The sequence below is a fragment of the Simochromis diagramma genome, unplaced genomic scaffold (assembly GCF_900408965.1).
Source record: "Simochromis diagramma unplaced genomic scaffold, fSimDia1.1 OVJJ01000602.1, whole genome shotgun sequence".
Lineage (NCBI taxonomy): Eukaryota > Metazoa > Chordata > Actinopteri > Cichliformes > Cichlidae > Simochromis > Simochromis diagramma.
Genome location: NW_024387040.1, coordinates 8,970,645 through 8,987,638, shown reverse-complemented (window position 1 = coordinate 8,987,638; position 16,994 = coordinate 8,970,645). Strand labels below are relative to the sequence as shown.

General features: G+C 42.6%; 1 protein-coding gene across 3 annotated transcripts in view; it reads right to left on the bottom strand.

Annotated features, from left to right (window-relative positions):
- Positions 1-14,447, bottom strand: part of myca (MYC proto-oncogene, bHLH transcription factor a) — a 40,669-nt gene extending 26,222 nt beyond the window's left edge. For all 3 annotated transcript variants that reach the window (XM_040043650.1, XM_040043651.1, XM_040043652.1), the window contains exons 1-3: positions 13,983-14,447; positions 12,907-13,634; positions 10,613-12,551 (exon numbers count right to left, since the gene is read on the bottom strand). In XM_040043650.1, the coding sequence (XP_039899584.1) occupies positions 11,929-12,551; positions 12,907-13,600 (1,317 nt within the window). In that variant the 5' untranslated portion in view covers positions 13,601-13,634; positions 13,983-14,447 and the 3' untranslated portion in view covers positions 10,613-11,928. The remainder of the gene's footprint in view (positions 1-10,612; positions 12,552-12,906; positions 13,635-13,982) is intronic.
- Between the last annotated feature and the right edge of the window lie 2,547 nt (positions 14,448-16,994).

Genomic DNA, 16,994 nt, shown 5'->3' with positions numbered 1-16,994 from the left:
ACAGACTCAAAGGAAGACCTATCTTCTGCACTGTAAAAAAAAGTGAATATGATTTTAAACAAATGTGTTAGTCTTACTACACAATAGCAGCAAAATTGTTAAAGTGAAATGGTTTTGTGCCTTTTATTGTTGTTTAGGGCACTCTTACAAACCTTCAAGGTGAACCAAGGAATTTGCATGAGAAACATGCGACATGGTAATTTTGTCTTTGCCTACATGTTAATGGAACCAATTGATATGTAAATATTACTGGATCCCCCAGAAACTACAGCTGGATTCATGAGGTGGCGTGTTCGCTGTCCGCTCCAATCTGGGGATGGCCCGTTTGCCTGCAGTGAGCTCTGGTGCCAGATGGAGGGGGTCTACAAAGTATGTAGTACGGTGGGTCTGTGGGCCACTCTTTGGGTCTCAGTGCTTTTGTTGCCCTGAATGCAAAGTTACACCATACAAAGAGCTGAGGTGAAACCAAATGCTAAAAACAATGAAAAGTGAGCACTGGAGTCCCCGAGTGCTTTTCATGCTTTATTTTTGATCTGTTCCGGCCCACTTGCCAACCACCCTCCAAACGCTCACGTCATCTGCTTCTAGCAAAACACAGTCAGGATTTTGTACGACTGCACCGGAGCGTTTCTGTCCAACCATAATTGTGTATGTGAACAGACACATTTGAGAGACAATAAAACCGTTTTACTTAAAAGCAACCCGGAAGCCAAGGTGTTCAGGTACTGTGCTGAGTGGCTCAGCTTGTTTCTTTTCTGAAGTGATAAAATACTTTACAACAAAATAAATAAGCTTTAAATAATCTGGGACTGAAGCTTTTAAGAACTTGGGTTAAGGCCACCAACAGCAGCTCCTTGTGCTTATGACAATACTGCTAAGACATGCCCGATTACTCATTTTATTTGACACGAGCGTCACCAGAACGCATGTGGGCTTCAGCTTTAAATACTACAAGCAAACAAAAGGTGTCTATTCGTCTCCCGCTCCACCTCGCCTCTGTCAGCTCAACAAAGGAATTCTGAAAGCGGCTCATTAAATGTGTAGGCATGTTTCCTTTCAAACGCAAGACCTTCCACAGCACAGTGGCAGGACACATAAACACAGAATGTAGGTCAGTCAAACAGTTTGCGTCTGTTCTCTCCCTCCACGCCTGAGGTAAGCTGACAGCAAAACCAAACACATTGTTTGCCGAGTGTGACTCATCTCTCCAGGAGAACCTGGGAAAGTGGAACAAGGTTCACCTCCTGCTCCCTGAAGCTGCTCCCCGCACTACAGTTGCTGAACGTCTACCTGTCGATGTGACTGACAGCAGCCAAGGTTCCCAGGACCTCCTGGGTGTATTTACATCCGTGTATCATTTAGGGGCATAAACGATGTCGGGTGCTAGCGTTGAGAGGAGAAATCAGAAAGAGAGGTGTGTCATGGGGGAAAAAAAACATTCAGTGACTCACACACATTAAAAAAAAAGCAGTAAGGTGAGTTTTCTGTTTGATATAAAAGCTGCAGCTGTAAGAGTCTGGCGTTTGTGCCAAAGCTTCAATGAAACTCTGAAATGTGTAGAAAAGAAAAAAACTTTTCAGTCTTTTAAGGGACTTTTTAAATAAACTCCTGGAATTCATGGTGGAGTTCAAGAGTTGAAAGATGAAGTAGGTCCTAACTGGATATGCTGCTTTAATACTAGAAAGTATTTTAAAAATTTGAAGCCTTTTATTTAAACATTTAAATATGAGTGGGCAGAAGCTGAAAGCAATTGCTTTAAAGTAAGAAGTGTTTCCGGAGGCAAGAGCGTTAAGCAGTTTTCTCAAATATTTTCACATGACATGGACTAATTATGCTGAGGAATAAGTATTGTTCTGGTGGGAAGAAATGTTGATAATAAAAGATACATATGTGTACATAAGTGAATACTGTAAACAGAGTTGACACAAAGAATAAAGCCTAGATTAAAGTATAAAAAAACGGGCGTAGCCACTAGTGTGAGAACTTAGTTAACAAGCTACGTGCATAGACTTTATGAGGGCATGCACAGACACACATATAAATAAAAGAAATACACAAATAAATGTAAAAAACAAACAAACAAACACTTTCACTCACCGAAACTGCACCACACACTATATGAATAAACATTTAGCATAACTAACTGTTAGCAGTCAAAAAAGGCAGAAGGCACCAAAAGCTGTATTAGTTCAGGAGCAGAGCAGGAAGGTAGGTGGTTCCATCCACACCTCACTCAATCTGCACATCAGAGTGCTTTTGGAAGCATCTGAACCTCGTGCAATCCATCAGAGTTTAACAGTGTGTGTGCTATCGTTAGAAAGCATGTATTTATGTGTATGGATAATGAGGCGTGTAGTAAAAAAAATGCTTTGACTGTTTAGTTGGAGTAGAAAAGCTCTATATAAGTACCAGTGGCTCAGTGCTGCAGAAAACAGACGTTCTGATGGTGGAGATCTTAATAATTAATAATAATTCAGTGTCCAGACTAAAACTCCCATATTTTTTTTAAATATTACTACAATTTAAATAATGTATTTATATTTATATTAATCTAAATAAGACTACTAAAGCCTTTAAATAAATATGGTGTGGTGCACCCCATGCCCCCCCTTTAGACTCGGCCCTGCTTTTTGCAGGTATCACTGCAGTAGAAAAAGTGGGACGGCTTTCAGAAAACTGCCAAACTACATTGACAGTTCTGCATATATACATCTTTATTTAACTTCTATAGCTTTACTGAAAGTGTAAAACAAACGGTGGTGGATGGGAGCACGTGAAAAGTAATCTTTCCTTCACGTTGGAGCTTGCTGTACAGGTGGTGGATTGTTGAAGGCCTGCTGTCAGCATTTTCCCAATGCAAGTTTTGATGGCAATTACAGTAACGAACGCATCCCTGGATGCTAGAAAAAACATTTTCTTTTACTCCACCTGAGCTCACCTTCCCAGTAACAGCTCCACCTTTTAGCTCTTTACTACATATGTGCAGACGCCACTGTTGCTCTTCTGTTATCAGTCTTTTTGTGGAGACGTGGTGGCTCCTAAATACGCTTATTGCAGGTCTGTTTTTTAGTCAAAAAATTTGGGTGAAGCGGTCATGTTTACATGGTGACAACTGAATGCTACAGAGTCGTGGATTAAACACAGCATCAGAGCAAAGAATTTGCATCGAGGATTTTGTGTAATTGAGTTATTCGGTGAATCGTTGCAGCCATAGAGGACTGACTCAGTTTTAGAACCAGCCTTAAACCTTTTTCTTGCCCAAAATGGAATAAATTTCTACTTTTGCAGCCAATTATTTAAAAAGTGAAAAAGTGTATGGGACAGTTTTAAAACCAGAGGTCAGATGTGAGTTTCTTTAACTGTGGATGAAACGGCTCATCAGTGTGACTGATTGCAACACAGGGTCTGAATGCAGGGAGATTTTAACGCATCTGAACACTGATTGGTGAGTCCTTGGACTTTCCATTGAGGATAATTCCTCTTAAACATAAGAAACACAGATACAACTTTAAATCAGTCCTACATAAGTAAGCGTCTCCTCTGTCATGTCACTGGTATTTTTGGTATCTAGGTTACAACTCTGCAGCCAGGGTCATTAATCAAAACTCCGGCACCAAGAAATCCAGGTTGATGCCCCCGTTAACAAAAGATTATCAACACCAGTATTCAGGAGCACAAGATGGCATCTTCAAATTGCTTATTTTGGTATTCCAAAAGCCAAAACCCCCACAGATTTAACGTTAAAGACAAAATAAAACAGCACATATGCAACATTTTTAAATCAGACTAGCTGAAATCACTGAATATTTGCTTGGTTTATTAAAATATCCTCATAAGGAACATCCATAAGCTTCCATGCTTAATATTATATTCAGATCTCATGTAATCATCCATCCAGGTCACAGGAGGGCTGCAGTCCATCCCAACTACCTACTAGTCCACACAGAGCTATCAGATCTATGGTGTGACATGTGTTAGAAATGGGAGCACAACAATGGGACAATATAGACCAGAGATAATAAGATCAGCAAGTAAAGTATATAGTTGTATGTTCTGTGTCTATAAAGCCAGTAGACTTAACTTTAAATCCTGCCCTCTTCTTGGCCCCCTGTGTGGAACATCGAACTCTTGTGGGAGAACGAGCTCTAATCCAGCCGGTCCGTCCTGCTTTGATGAGGACTGCTGTAAACAAAGCAGCGCATGACAATACTCGCCGCACTCTGCTACAGCATGCATTCATGTCCTCTGCGTGTAGAAATACAAAGGCTGACCGGCTACGGTATTCAGCAGCTTGTTTTCCATCTGAATGTGGGTTGAAGAGCAGCTCGAAAAGCTACACTGTGACAAAGGAAGACACTTTTGGTGAACTGAGAGGAGGTTGGAATCTGTTTGACTTGGATCATGTTGCGTTCTAAAACTTTTCATTTTAGAAATGTATATTTTACAAGCATAGTCGATGACATCACTTCCTAGAGTGACCAATACTGTTACATAACAGCCAGACACAGCAGAAAGCCCCCCACAACACTCCTTTCTAAGGACACTGACCTCAAATCTGCCAGCAACAGTAAAATTATTAAGAAGATGACCAATAAACTACTATCGATGTGGTAAAACTTTGTACTTATCTGTATAAAACTGTAGTGACCCTGGTGGATCTATGTTTTGTATATATTATGTTGTGTCATGGCTCAAATCACAGAAGAATGTGCAGAGCACGGACGTAAGAGTACGTTTTCTGTATGTTTGCTATAAGTTTTCAGTCTGGTCAGTTCAGCATGACTAAAACCGGACCTCCTTTTTACTATAACGTCTCAGTCACAGAGTATGTGTCAGCGTAAAGACAGGAAAGCTGTGTCCTTGTCATTTTCAAGAATTAACGGTGTAATTGTTGAAACCAGCTCCCGGTTTGGATTTCGGACACAGACACTCTCTCTGCTTTTAAAATTAGGCTTAAAACTTTCCTTTTTGAGAAGGCTTATAGTTAGGGCTGGATCAGGTGACCCTCAATCCTTCCGGAGTTATGCTGCAATAGATTTAGGCTCCTGAGGGACTTCCCATGAACCTTTATATCTTTAAGACATTTTTGCAGCTTAACTAATTGGTGTCTGTTATCTGACTTCATGGACAGATAACTGGGTATAATCTGCATAGTAATGAAAATGTATGCTATAACTTCGAATGATTACTGCCTAAGGGAAACATCTATAATATAAACAGAAAAGGTCCTAGCATGGAACCCTGTGGAACTCCATAATTAACCTTAGTGTGTGAAGAAGACTCCATTTACCACTGCAACACTGTACTTTTAATTCAGTGAGCTAATGACCATACCTTGAAGAATCCAGCTGTCTTTAATTTGATAATTTACAAAATGGACTTTATGTTGTATTTAGAAAGACCTAAAACTAGTAACTGAATCCATAAAGTAATCATGAAAGTATTCACTGAGGTCACAGAGAAAGGGAGCCACAATGGCCATTTCCCATAAACGTCTATACAAGAGCAACTCTCCTTCTTGCAATCTGAGGAGTGGCCCTTCTGTTTGACATTAAAATAACTCGGTTTAAAGAACTTCTATGTTGGCTTCATTTTTCCCGGATGCCACTTCCATCTTTTATATACAGAGAAGGATAAGCTGCAACGCAGTAAAAAACACAGAAATGGAATGATATTATAATGATAGCTTAGCCACCTCAACTATGCTGACAAATATTAAAAATAGGTGCAACAAATACCAATGAGGCATCATTGTTCATTGATAAGTCCATGTGAACACACAATTAATATCACCAAGCAATAACTAACAACTAATGGAAGGAAACTATCTCATTACATTTGGATGAGTAATGGCTCCACATTACTGAAAAAATGTGGTCTGAAAACACTGTTCTTGGCACCACTGATAACGTCAGTAAGATGGCTAAATTGCTTACTATTTTACAGTTAGATGGATGCTGCATCTAGTGCCTGACTCATATTTCTCATCAACATATTTCTAAACAGTCTCGGTGCCTATCAAAACACACTGACAACACAGAAAGAGAGAATGCAAACAAGGCTGCACACTCCCAAAGAGGAAGGTGATGTCATCTGATAATAACCATGCCGTTAAGTGAGAGAAAAGCCGAATCTGGCAGCAAAGTAAAGTTTTCAGGAGAATCAGCTGCTTTACTTTAATCTGTTCCAGTTTCCAAGACTGAAAAACACAGATTACATAACAGCAGACCTCTGTGCATCCCTGGGCCTCTAAGTATGTGTGCAGTTGCTGCGGTGGAGTTTGGCTCACTTTGAATTTGGCTGGAAATCACACAGGTCTCCAAGTTACAGTCCAACACACACACCGTTTACTGCAAAACAGCTCCAGTGAGAGGTACAAGGTCTCAGTGTGTCAGACAAGCCAAGAGCTGATGTAATTATAGCAATGCAAATGAAATTCCATTCCTTACTCGAGGAATAGGAAATATTTTTGAATCTGACTTCCTCGGGGTGATACTCATATTCGACAGAAATCACATCTTTTAAAACAAATGTCAGCAGCTACGTTTCATGTTTCTGAGGCTGGATCTTTATATATATATTACAGCAGATACATTTCCTAGACAGTTCATTAGGTACGACTTGCTAGTAGCAGGTTGGACCCACTTTTGCTGTCAAAACTGCCTTCTTCATCCAAAAAGCTTCGTCAGATTCTGGTCCATGTTGACATGATGGCATCACAAAGTTGCAACAGATTTGTCGGCTGCACATTCATGATGCAAATCTCCTGCTGCACCACATCCCAAAGGTGGTGTAATGGATTGAGATCTGGTGACTATGGAGGGTATTTGAGGACAGTGAACTCACTGTAATGTTCAAGAAAGCAACTTTACTCAGTGTGGCAAGAAAATATCTCCCACACCATTACACCAGCAGCAGCAACGTGAACTGTTGATACAAGTCAGGGTAGATCCATGATTTTATGTGATTTACATTAAATTCTGACCCTCCCATCCTAACACTGCAGCATCATTTTTCCAGTCTTTTATTGTCCCATTTTGAGCCCTTGTTAAATCTAAACTCTTACCTGACAGTGGCATCTATTGTGGTCTTCTGCTGCTGTAGCCCATCTGCTTCAATGATCGACATTTTCTGCATTCAGAGATGCTCTTCTGCAGCTCCAATCAGTCTGCCCATTCTCCTCATGGAGATTGTCTCTTTAGATGTTTGTCTTAACAAGGAGCTTGGAAAGAAAAGCGGCTGGACTTTTTTAAGTTTCCTGAAGATGTTTCACCGCTCATCCGAGAAGCTTCTTCAGTTCTAAGATCAAATGGTGGAGAGTCCCAGATATTTGAGCCATAGTGGGAGTTGCCCCTTAAGAGGGTCTTTGGCTCATTATTAATCATGTGCCTCATCGCATGAGTTTTGGGTGAAACCAGTGTGAGACCTTGCCTCACCCCATCATATGACTGATCATGTGGATGCAAGATGTGAGTGGATCTAAAAACTGGGCTGTAGATGGCAGACAGCTGGTGTCATAAGCAACCTGTTCAAGGCTGGTTGTTCACAGTGGACACAGATGACTTCTTTCAACCTTCTTTTAGGCCATCTTACTTCTTTTGGTCTTATAACTAAAGAGGTTTCTCAGATGAGAGGTCAAACTTCTTCAGGAAACTTAAGCCCCTTTTCCATTAGTACCTACTCAGATCGACTCGTTTTCCATTACAATCTAGTACCACCTTAATGTGCGTGGTCGGCAACGCGGCCGAGCGTCCCGTGACTTAATTAGTATGCAACATGAATGCTAGAACAAAGGTGGACATCGAGGGGACGATATACCTGCTGTTCAGTCTGCGGCATTTCGTCAAACCTCGCTGCTGTTTTTTGTAGACATTTCCTCGCTGCCCGGTTTAAAAAATGGCAGTTTTTATTTTTGTGAACTCATTGAGGGCTGCTACTGACCAGCCAATCTGTGGCTTGCAATTGGCATTGGTGGTAGTCTGATGACGTCATATTTTAGTACCTGCTCACAACGCTTTGGAACCCGGCTGTGCAGGTATTAATTTAGTACCTGGTACCCAGTAATATGACCTAATGGAAAAACCCTAAAAACTGTGTGTTAAGAGATATATTCTAAAACACTTCTTCAGCAGAGAATCAGAGAGGAGAAACACACAGATTTTCTTGCTAGCAAGGGCAGTCACCAGGACTCACACACCAAGAGTGAGGTTCAGAGACTAACCAAATGAGAGACTGCCCCGGTCTTTATTTATACCTCAGTGGGTGCTTGTTCCTTACATTGGAATGTGTGTGTGTGTGTGTGTGTGTGTGTGTGTGTGTGTGTGTGTGTGTGTGTGTGTGTGTGTGTGTGTGTGTGTGTGTGTGTGTGTGTCAGAGTGTGACCCCATAAACGACTTCCCTTAACCTGCTGGTCTGGAAAATCCAACAGTTCATCTATATGTAAAAAAGCACTTAGACTAAAACTGACATAGCTACGTTAATCCTACCGTAAAACAATAAGACAAGGTACGACCTTTTCCATGCTCCTAGGATGTGGGGGTGAACGCCAGAACACCCTGGAATGTTACAGACCTCCTAGGATGAGACATTCTTTCAATATGCCACCAACTATATACTTCTAAACACAAGTGATTACATGCAGTATTCTACCATATGCAAACTTATATCATTAAAAGATTATACTGACTACTAAGTACAATTTTCCATTGACACTGTAGCAAGTCAATCTGAGTAGGTTCTAATAGAAAAGGGGCTTTAAACAAGTCCCACCACTTTTCTTTCCATGTTGCTTGGATTACCATGACTTGGATGGCTGAGAACCCAGACAGACACAAGCAGCTGAACCGGTGTGGCTTATTATATACAGCCCACTCCCACCCAGGTATGAATGATTGGTTGACTATTCGAAACATAAATGTTAATGTTTTTTTTTTTTTACTCCCACTACTTTATTACTATCTATTCTTAAACATTAGTACTCTCTGAGCTTTATTACACTATAACTTCACAATCTTTATCATTATTAGGCAGGTTAGAGAATACAAGACTTTGTGATGAAACTGAGTTAAGGAAGGCCTTTTTTTTTCCTGTTAAACCTACTGTGTTGTATTTTAAAGGAAAATAAAATCTCAGTAGTGCTTTAAATAATGGATTTCTACAGATAGAGGACAGTCAGAAAGTTCAGGCAGCAGCCCCTCGGTAGGCAGCCCCTAAGTTGGCCAATCAGAAAACTGTTGGATTTTAAGGAGTTTGTTTCAGATGGAGCGTTCAGTGATGAGCTTGTAAAGGGCTAATAGGAGATAGACAAGGGTTTTTCTGAACTGAAAATAAAAAGTGACTCTTTGTGACTCCAAAGAATGAAAATGAGTGCAACAGGTGTCCTTTAAGACAAGTGTAGCCTTATTACAAACATTTAAGAGTCATATTCTTTAACTCAAGGATAGACTGTCGCAGAGTTAAGCCAGCAGTGTTGTGAAATTTCTGAAACACCACATCTGTGTGATCCAGTTTAAATACTGTGAGCCATTTGAATCCTCACACACCCACTAGGCATCATTTTTGTGATACACAGGTGAAAAGGCATCAGGGTTTTAATAAAACTGGGCTAAACCTCAACGTCTGTGCATGTGGCAGATTCGAACTGCACGCTGAAATACAGCCACAGGAACGTGGCTTAAAATGGCCGTTATTTTTAACCAAGGCAGGACAAATACTCATGAAATCTAGCCTACTTTTACCCCGTTTCACACCAAAACCACGCCACTGGGCGCCGATGCCCAAAGCATAACACACAGAAATTATACGAGGACCTTTATTCTAACAGGGATGTGGTGTTTTTCTGGACAGCAGCAGGGTGGGTGCATGAGATCTTCAAAACCCCAACACACAGCCCTGCCCACTCAGGAAAGCCCACACAATGAATCCACACTAATCCCATCTTTTGTGGTGCTCCCTATGTCTCAGCGTGGCTGCACCTCATGCCTCAGACATGCTGCTCCACCATCACAGCCTAAAACTGCCTTTATGTGCAGTCACAAACAGGAACATAAACAATACGGCTCAGAAACTTCTCCACTTGATGCACAAAACAGCCCCTAAATCCAGGACCCCCCACGCCTATATACATGAAGCAATCACAGACGCCTTTTGTTGTCCTTCATAACAACTGTACCATCAAACTGACAGCAAACATAAAGCCACGCAGGAAGCAAGCACTCCATGGAGAATAAAGGCTCACAAGTACAAAACCTGAGCTGAAGCAAACAAGGTAAACAAAGCATGTGATCAGTGTGGTCACCTGAAACAACAATAGACTCACAGAACACGTGCTTCAAACATCCCACAGCCCCAAAACTGCAGGAGTTGGACAGATAATAGAAAAACCAGACGAAAATAACACTTGTACAGAGAACAATAGTTTTTGTTTTTGTCCCATTAATAGCAAATTAAAACCTCCAGAAATCCCGTTCGCCTTTAAATTAAGTTTTCACAAGACAGGCTGAACCATGAATGACATTTACTTTCTTCTATTATCACACCTAAATTCAAAAAATAACAATAAACATTTAATATATAAAAGCAGAGATGGACGCAGGGCGCGGGGAGCTCTTACCGGGCTGCTCGGGCTGCTTCTTTAATTCACTTTATATTCCGTTTTCCCGACAGTCGCTCGCGCGTCTCTCAGACACAAATCTCAAACCTCACTTCCATGTGCTCGCGACCAGGACCACGCGCTCAGAGGTGGAGGGGGGGAGCGCTCGGGATACGGCGTGTGTGACGTCACGTCGAGTCTGGAAAGCCGCTCGAGACAACGGTGGAACAGGTGGGGTTTTACCACGGTCTAACTAGATAAACTTCACCTCGTTATTCATTTATTCCAACGTAGACAGTTCATATTACATTTAAATATAAAGATATAACGTATATTTATATCTATATATTGAATATCTGTGGTTTTAGATTATAAACGAGCTTTCGAGTTCCCGTGCCACACTTTTATTAGTGTGCTACTTTAAGAAATGTGATCGCAGATGCGCCGTTTAATGCACCAGCCCTCATCTAAAAGACAGCTTCACTATACCTGCGTTTAAACATGACATGCAGTTTCCCACCTTTCTGTGCACTTCCACAAGCATCCAGGACTCGTATTAAGGAGCTGAGGTGGCTTCTTCCAAGTCTGAAGAGGAATTCCCTCTTTTCTGCACAAAACACGTGATCAACGTTTTTGTTTTTTTTTGGAAACCATTTATGCAGATTTCACTTAAAATTCACTGCAGCAGGACTTTTACACAGCGTGTACTCTTATTTAGGTTTTGACCCTTACCTTCCATCAGTCAGAGGAAGAGGAGTGACTCAAAGTTTTATAACGCTCAGATAAGTTTTCTACCCACCCACTCACTTTCTAATGTATTCATGTGGACGCCCCCTACTCAGGTGTGACTGAGTGGCTAGTCATGGTGGTGAAGAATGAGAGACAAGCTCAAGAAACAGGTTTTTGTTTTATATTTGAAAAAGAATCTATGAACATAATGGAAAAAAAAACAAAAACAAACAGTGGGTCTGAACATCCAGACAATCGCAATCCAAAAATACATTTTCTTAGGAAATATTAATTATGTACAAAAAAAAAAAACAAAAAAAAACAAAAGAAAAAAAAAAACCACATAAAAATCCATATTTTAAGTTCAGGCTTTCAACAGTGTGAGCCACATTTTTAAACATTTTATTAATAAAATAAAACTTTTAAATATCTTCATCAGATGAGGCAGTTTTTTTCTTCTTACATTGTAATCAAACCAGATTCCAAAACAACTTAATCCGTTTTGCATCTGCATGCAACAACTGTACACACCCAACCCCCCCCCAACCCCCAAGTAATGAACTTTTATTTTGAGAAAAAAATAAAAAAAAAAGTTTATGATTCAAAGTTTAAGCACGGCAACCCTGCAGGTGTGCGAGTCTCTGCTTTAACTGTTCGCTTTTCCTCCTCAGCTGCTCTTTCAGAGAGAGGAGTCTCTGTTCGTCCGACTGCATGCTGTAGATGCACTCCGTGGCCTTCTTCAGGATGACCACCTTGGCCGCCTTCTCGTTGTTGGCCACCTCGGGGATCTCGTCCCGCAGAGCGAAGAAGCTCAGCTTCAGCTCGTTCCTCCTTTGGCGCTCCAGCACGTTATGAGTCCTTCTCTTGTCGTAGTCCTCCGTGTCCGACGTTCGCGGGCTGGAACACTTGCGGTTGCTGCTGATCTGTTTGAGGACCCTGCTGTGGCTGCTGGCACCTCCACCGCTGCTCTCCAGCTTCAGCCTCTTGACAGCCGGCTGCTCGTGCCTCATGGATGGATGGGCGGCGTAATTATGCTGGTGGGTGGAGACGTGGCACCTCTTCAGCACGAGTGGGCTGGGGTGCCTGGTCTCCAGCGGGCTGGAGTCGCACCGTTTCACCACCTGCCTCTTTTCCACAGTGACCACGTCGATTTCCTCCTCTTCCTCCTGTTCGTCCTCTTCTTCTTCTTCTTCCTCCTCCTCCTCCTCATCATCACCTTCATCCTCTTCCTCTGCAAAAGAGCAAAAACAACATAGTCACACACTCTGCTGCCACATCGGGGTTGTAATCCTCCTCTAAAAGCATCTCTGCAGTCCATTCAGGCTTTCCCTCTCTGCCACATCAGTTGATTGCTTAACATGCAGCCATTCCCTCCAGCTAATCTCACAGCAGTCTACTGCATGACATGGGGTGGAAGTGGCAGCAGGATCCACCTTCCTGCCTGCAATTCGTGTGAATGAAAAGCAAGAATGTGCCTCATTTCAGTCATAATGTCATGCATGTCCCCGCCAACAGAAAGAAAATCCCTAATTGCACTGAGGGGTGTGCCTCCCCAGGCAAATATATATATATGAATAAGAGCTCACCTGAATCGCTACAACTGCTGCTGCTCCCGCTGCTGTTAGGCGGCGTGTCCAGTCCCAAATCCTTGCTAGGCGGGGTCCCTGCGCTCTGCTTGGGCGTCTCGGCTACGGGATACGGGAAAACCACCGAGGGGTCGATGCACTCCGACGCAGACGTGTTCAGGTCTTGCAGGTAGCTGCTGTTCAGCTTCCACGCAGGAAGAGCCGCAGTAGCGGCGGCGGCGGCAGCCGCGGCGGCAGCAGCCGCGGGGCCGGCGGGCTCTGCGCCGTCACCGGCCGCAGACTCCTTTCGGGCGGCGTGCAGGGAGGCGAGCCGCTCGGACACCACCTTCTTCAGCTTGGCGGCGGCGGAAAAGCCGCTCCACATGCAGTCCTGGATGATGATGGACTTGAGGAAGGTCTGGGAGTAGTCGGAGTCGCAGATGATGCTCTGGTTGACCACGTCATCCCCGAGGAACTCTGTCACCATCTCCAGCTGATCCGCGATGGAAAGGTCGAGGCTGGACAGGGACGGCCGGCGGCTCGGGGAGAGGGGAGGGGTCGGCAGCAGTTCAAATTTCTTCCAGATGTCTTCGCTGGGTGCCGGAGGCTGAAACTGCTGAGGGTAGAAATCCTCCTCCTCGTCGTCGTAGTAGAAATAGGGCTGCAGGTAGTCGTAGTCGTAGTTCTTACTCGCCAAACTTGGATTCCGCGGCATGGTGCGTTTGGTTTCGTCTCTCCTCACGGCGAGGCTGGCGAAAACAGAACGGAGCGATTAGTCGATTCACAGCAGAGAGCAGAGAGCGTGACCCTGCCCGCAACACAGAGTGTAAGCAACCGCTTCATGGTCAACTCCCTCCAAAAAAAAAAAAAAAAAAAAAAAAAAAAAAAAAAAGACAACATCGACCCCCCCCTCCCCTCTCTCTGTGCACGCCTTGCATGCATGCATGCACCACTGCTGCAGGTGCTTAACCGGGATTGTAATTTAAATAATGCAAGAGACAGAGTGAGGAAAAAAAATAAATAAATCACACTTTCACTGAACTGTTCCAGTCATCACACTCATACCGAAGCTCCACAAACCCACTCCCCACCCTTACCTTTCAGATTTTCAACTGTAGGCGAAAGACGGGAGCAAAAAAAAGCGAGCCGAGTGGCGCAAAAAGAGAAAAAGAGGAGGAAAAATGTAAAAAACGAGGGAGCAGCGAAGTTATTCCAGTGCGGCAATGACAGTAAATCCTTCCACAGAGGCGGTACGGCGGCTGTCTGTCAGCCTGCGGGTGAAGCATGCATGTGAAGTTAAAAGGCTGCAGAGGCGAGCCGGCAAGAGCGACGCGCACTCTGTCATCAGCACAGTCAGAATCGCAGCTGAGAGTTGAGCACCGCGCGATAAAGTAAACCGCATCTCGCACTCTCTCTCTGTCTGTCTGTATCCATCCGCGAGAGCGTTCCTACTACAACCCAACACACAGCACCCCCCGATATCAGCCTCTGCCCATCAGCGCAATTATTCAGCCGTTTGCGTCAAGTAAAAATCGCGTGCGTCCAAAGTACGCCGTGGATGCATCTTTGCATATTTTCTGCCCTCTTTCTCTGAGATGGGTCTATTTTTTTTTGCAAGTGGGAGGGGTCGGAGTGGAGTAGAGTAGTGCTTTCATTGACTGCATAGAGAAAATACTAATGCATGTAGTAGTGGCAGATAATTGGGCTGAGTTATTTTACTACTACTGCGCCAGAAATATACGCAAACACTGAGCGTCATAGCGCACACACGGCAATCCCTAAATAATCAGTCCACAGATCCGGATTACGGCTTTACACTATATTATATTGTTTAAAAAACAAAACAATACATAACAGCAGGAATCCTTTTTTAAACTGTAAATGTGCAATAATGTGTAAAAATGAGGCAAGTGCCGCGTACTTTTGCGCAGTTTGTGCCTTTTGATATCGCAATAAAAGCTCACAGGAGCTGCAGACACTGACAGCTCTGAACCGGTTCAAACAGCTGATTACAACAAGGACTCGGTGAAGAATTAAAATCTTGGAGTTCGAGTTAATACACACCCACTCACACGCACGCACACAGACTCACAGAGAAAATGTCCAATACAAATCCTGCAGACTGCGTAATGCAGCGCTGAGTTTGGACAGATTGGCACCAATTAACAACAGGAAGGAAGCAATTAAAGGAATCAGATGGATGGATCTATCCTGCTGTAACAGGAGCTGTCGATGGAGATTAACGGGCTTAGAGCGCCCTCTGCTGTTTAAAGCGTTGCAGGAGCAGACAGCAGTTAGGTGGGTGGAAGGTTACAGATTGAGACAGGTGACCACAAACCTCACAAATCCTGCAATCATGCGTGAACAAAGATTATTTTTTTATGAATTGAAAGGGAAAAAAACAGGGTCGAGTGAGTTAAACTATAAAAGGGTCAGGGACAAAATAGCCCAATTCAGTGGGTTGGTGCAGATCTTTATTGGGGTTAGTGGGTCACTTCATTAAAAAATAGAGTCGTGGAGAAGCAGTAAATGGCACATTTAATTAGCAATGCACTGTGTTTGACGAAGTCGGTTGCAATTTGATATTTAATGGCAACACCAGCTCCTGCCATTCTGACAAAGTTAATTGGTTAAAAAATGCTCAGTAGGCTTTTCCACCCTCTTTCTCTCTTACTGTTGTCAGACATCCTGCTAAACAAATTGCTAAAGCAATGAGTTGGACTCAAGCAGAGTGTGTATTTCATTACGCATGACAGACAATAAGAAGCATTTTAAAACACGAGGCTGTGGACACAAGCAGCAATTATAGGAAACGACAACAGCATAAACGGTGAAGGAGTTTTGTGCTTGAAAATACAATCATTTTAAAACACTGTTGCATTTTGCTTTGATTTAAACCGGGCTGAAACAGCTAAAGTCTTGCAGTAGATGTGATTACCTACACATTTACTGCACTTCTCTGTTTCTTTTTTATTGCAAAAAAAATAATAAAAATGAAGCGCAGTATGTCTCCGCTTTTCTACATGATGAAGAAATGCTGCTACAGTAAATGAAAGAAATCTGTCAGTGTGAATAAATAAAAGGGTAAATTTACACAAAAAGTTATTTTAGTCATTGGAATTAAGTCATGCTTCTGTAAGAAAAATGGACATTTACAGTAAATAATGAAAAAACTGTAACTTTTCTGTGTTGTTTTTTGTTTGTCTATTACTCTGTTGTAGTGAATGGAAGTGGAAAAGCTGTAAAAGTTATGAAAATGCAGTAAAAAGTCTCAAAAGACTCTCTAACGTCTTTCATCACATTTTCCAAAACCGTCCAATGGGCCTGATTGGAGTCTTTGCTGAACTGATTCTGGCCCCCGGGCCTTATATTTGACACCCCTGCCTTAAATGATAACTCTGAGAACTCCAAGGTCGCAGCTCTTGATGCTCATGTGACCCAGTTAATGGAGGTCTAATTAAATTGAATTACAATTTGCACTTTTTAAAAACATACTTTTATCAATCCAGGACAGCAGCTCTGAGTGTGTTACTGCTGGAAACAGCCCTTTTACTCTTTTAAACACTTCTTATATAACAGAGTCCTGTTGGTTATAACATAAAAGACCTCTTTAATGAAAACGATCTGTGATTATGTGTTTAGTGACATCATCACTGCAGCTTTTTCCCCTTCATAACAAATTATTTTCAGTTTGTTTGAAACCAGTCGGGGCCATTGAACTGAAACGTCTGGACTGAATTCTGAGCGTTTCATTTTGATCTAAGTTACACTTAACTAATTAAACACATCGCCATGGACGCTGTGTCACTGTGAGGCCTTACATTTAAATGAATCACACAGATAACCCCGCAGCATCACTTACACGAGTATACTTTTTCCTTTTTCATTAAATAATGTATAAGAAACCACATAAGCAAAGACAAAGGAGACGAGAGGAGGGGGAAAGCAAAGAAAATCCCCAAGTTGAAACTACACCCTCCGTCCTTCCCTTCATACTCATTCCTTCATCCGTTCTCTCACGCCTCTCCTTTCCCCGCTGTGGGATGCTTGTGGAGGATAGCGATCATAACCACCAGGTTCAGGCGTTATGGTCGTGGCGTTTATCGGCT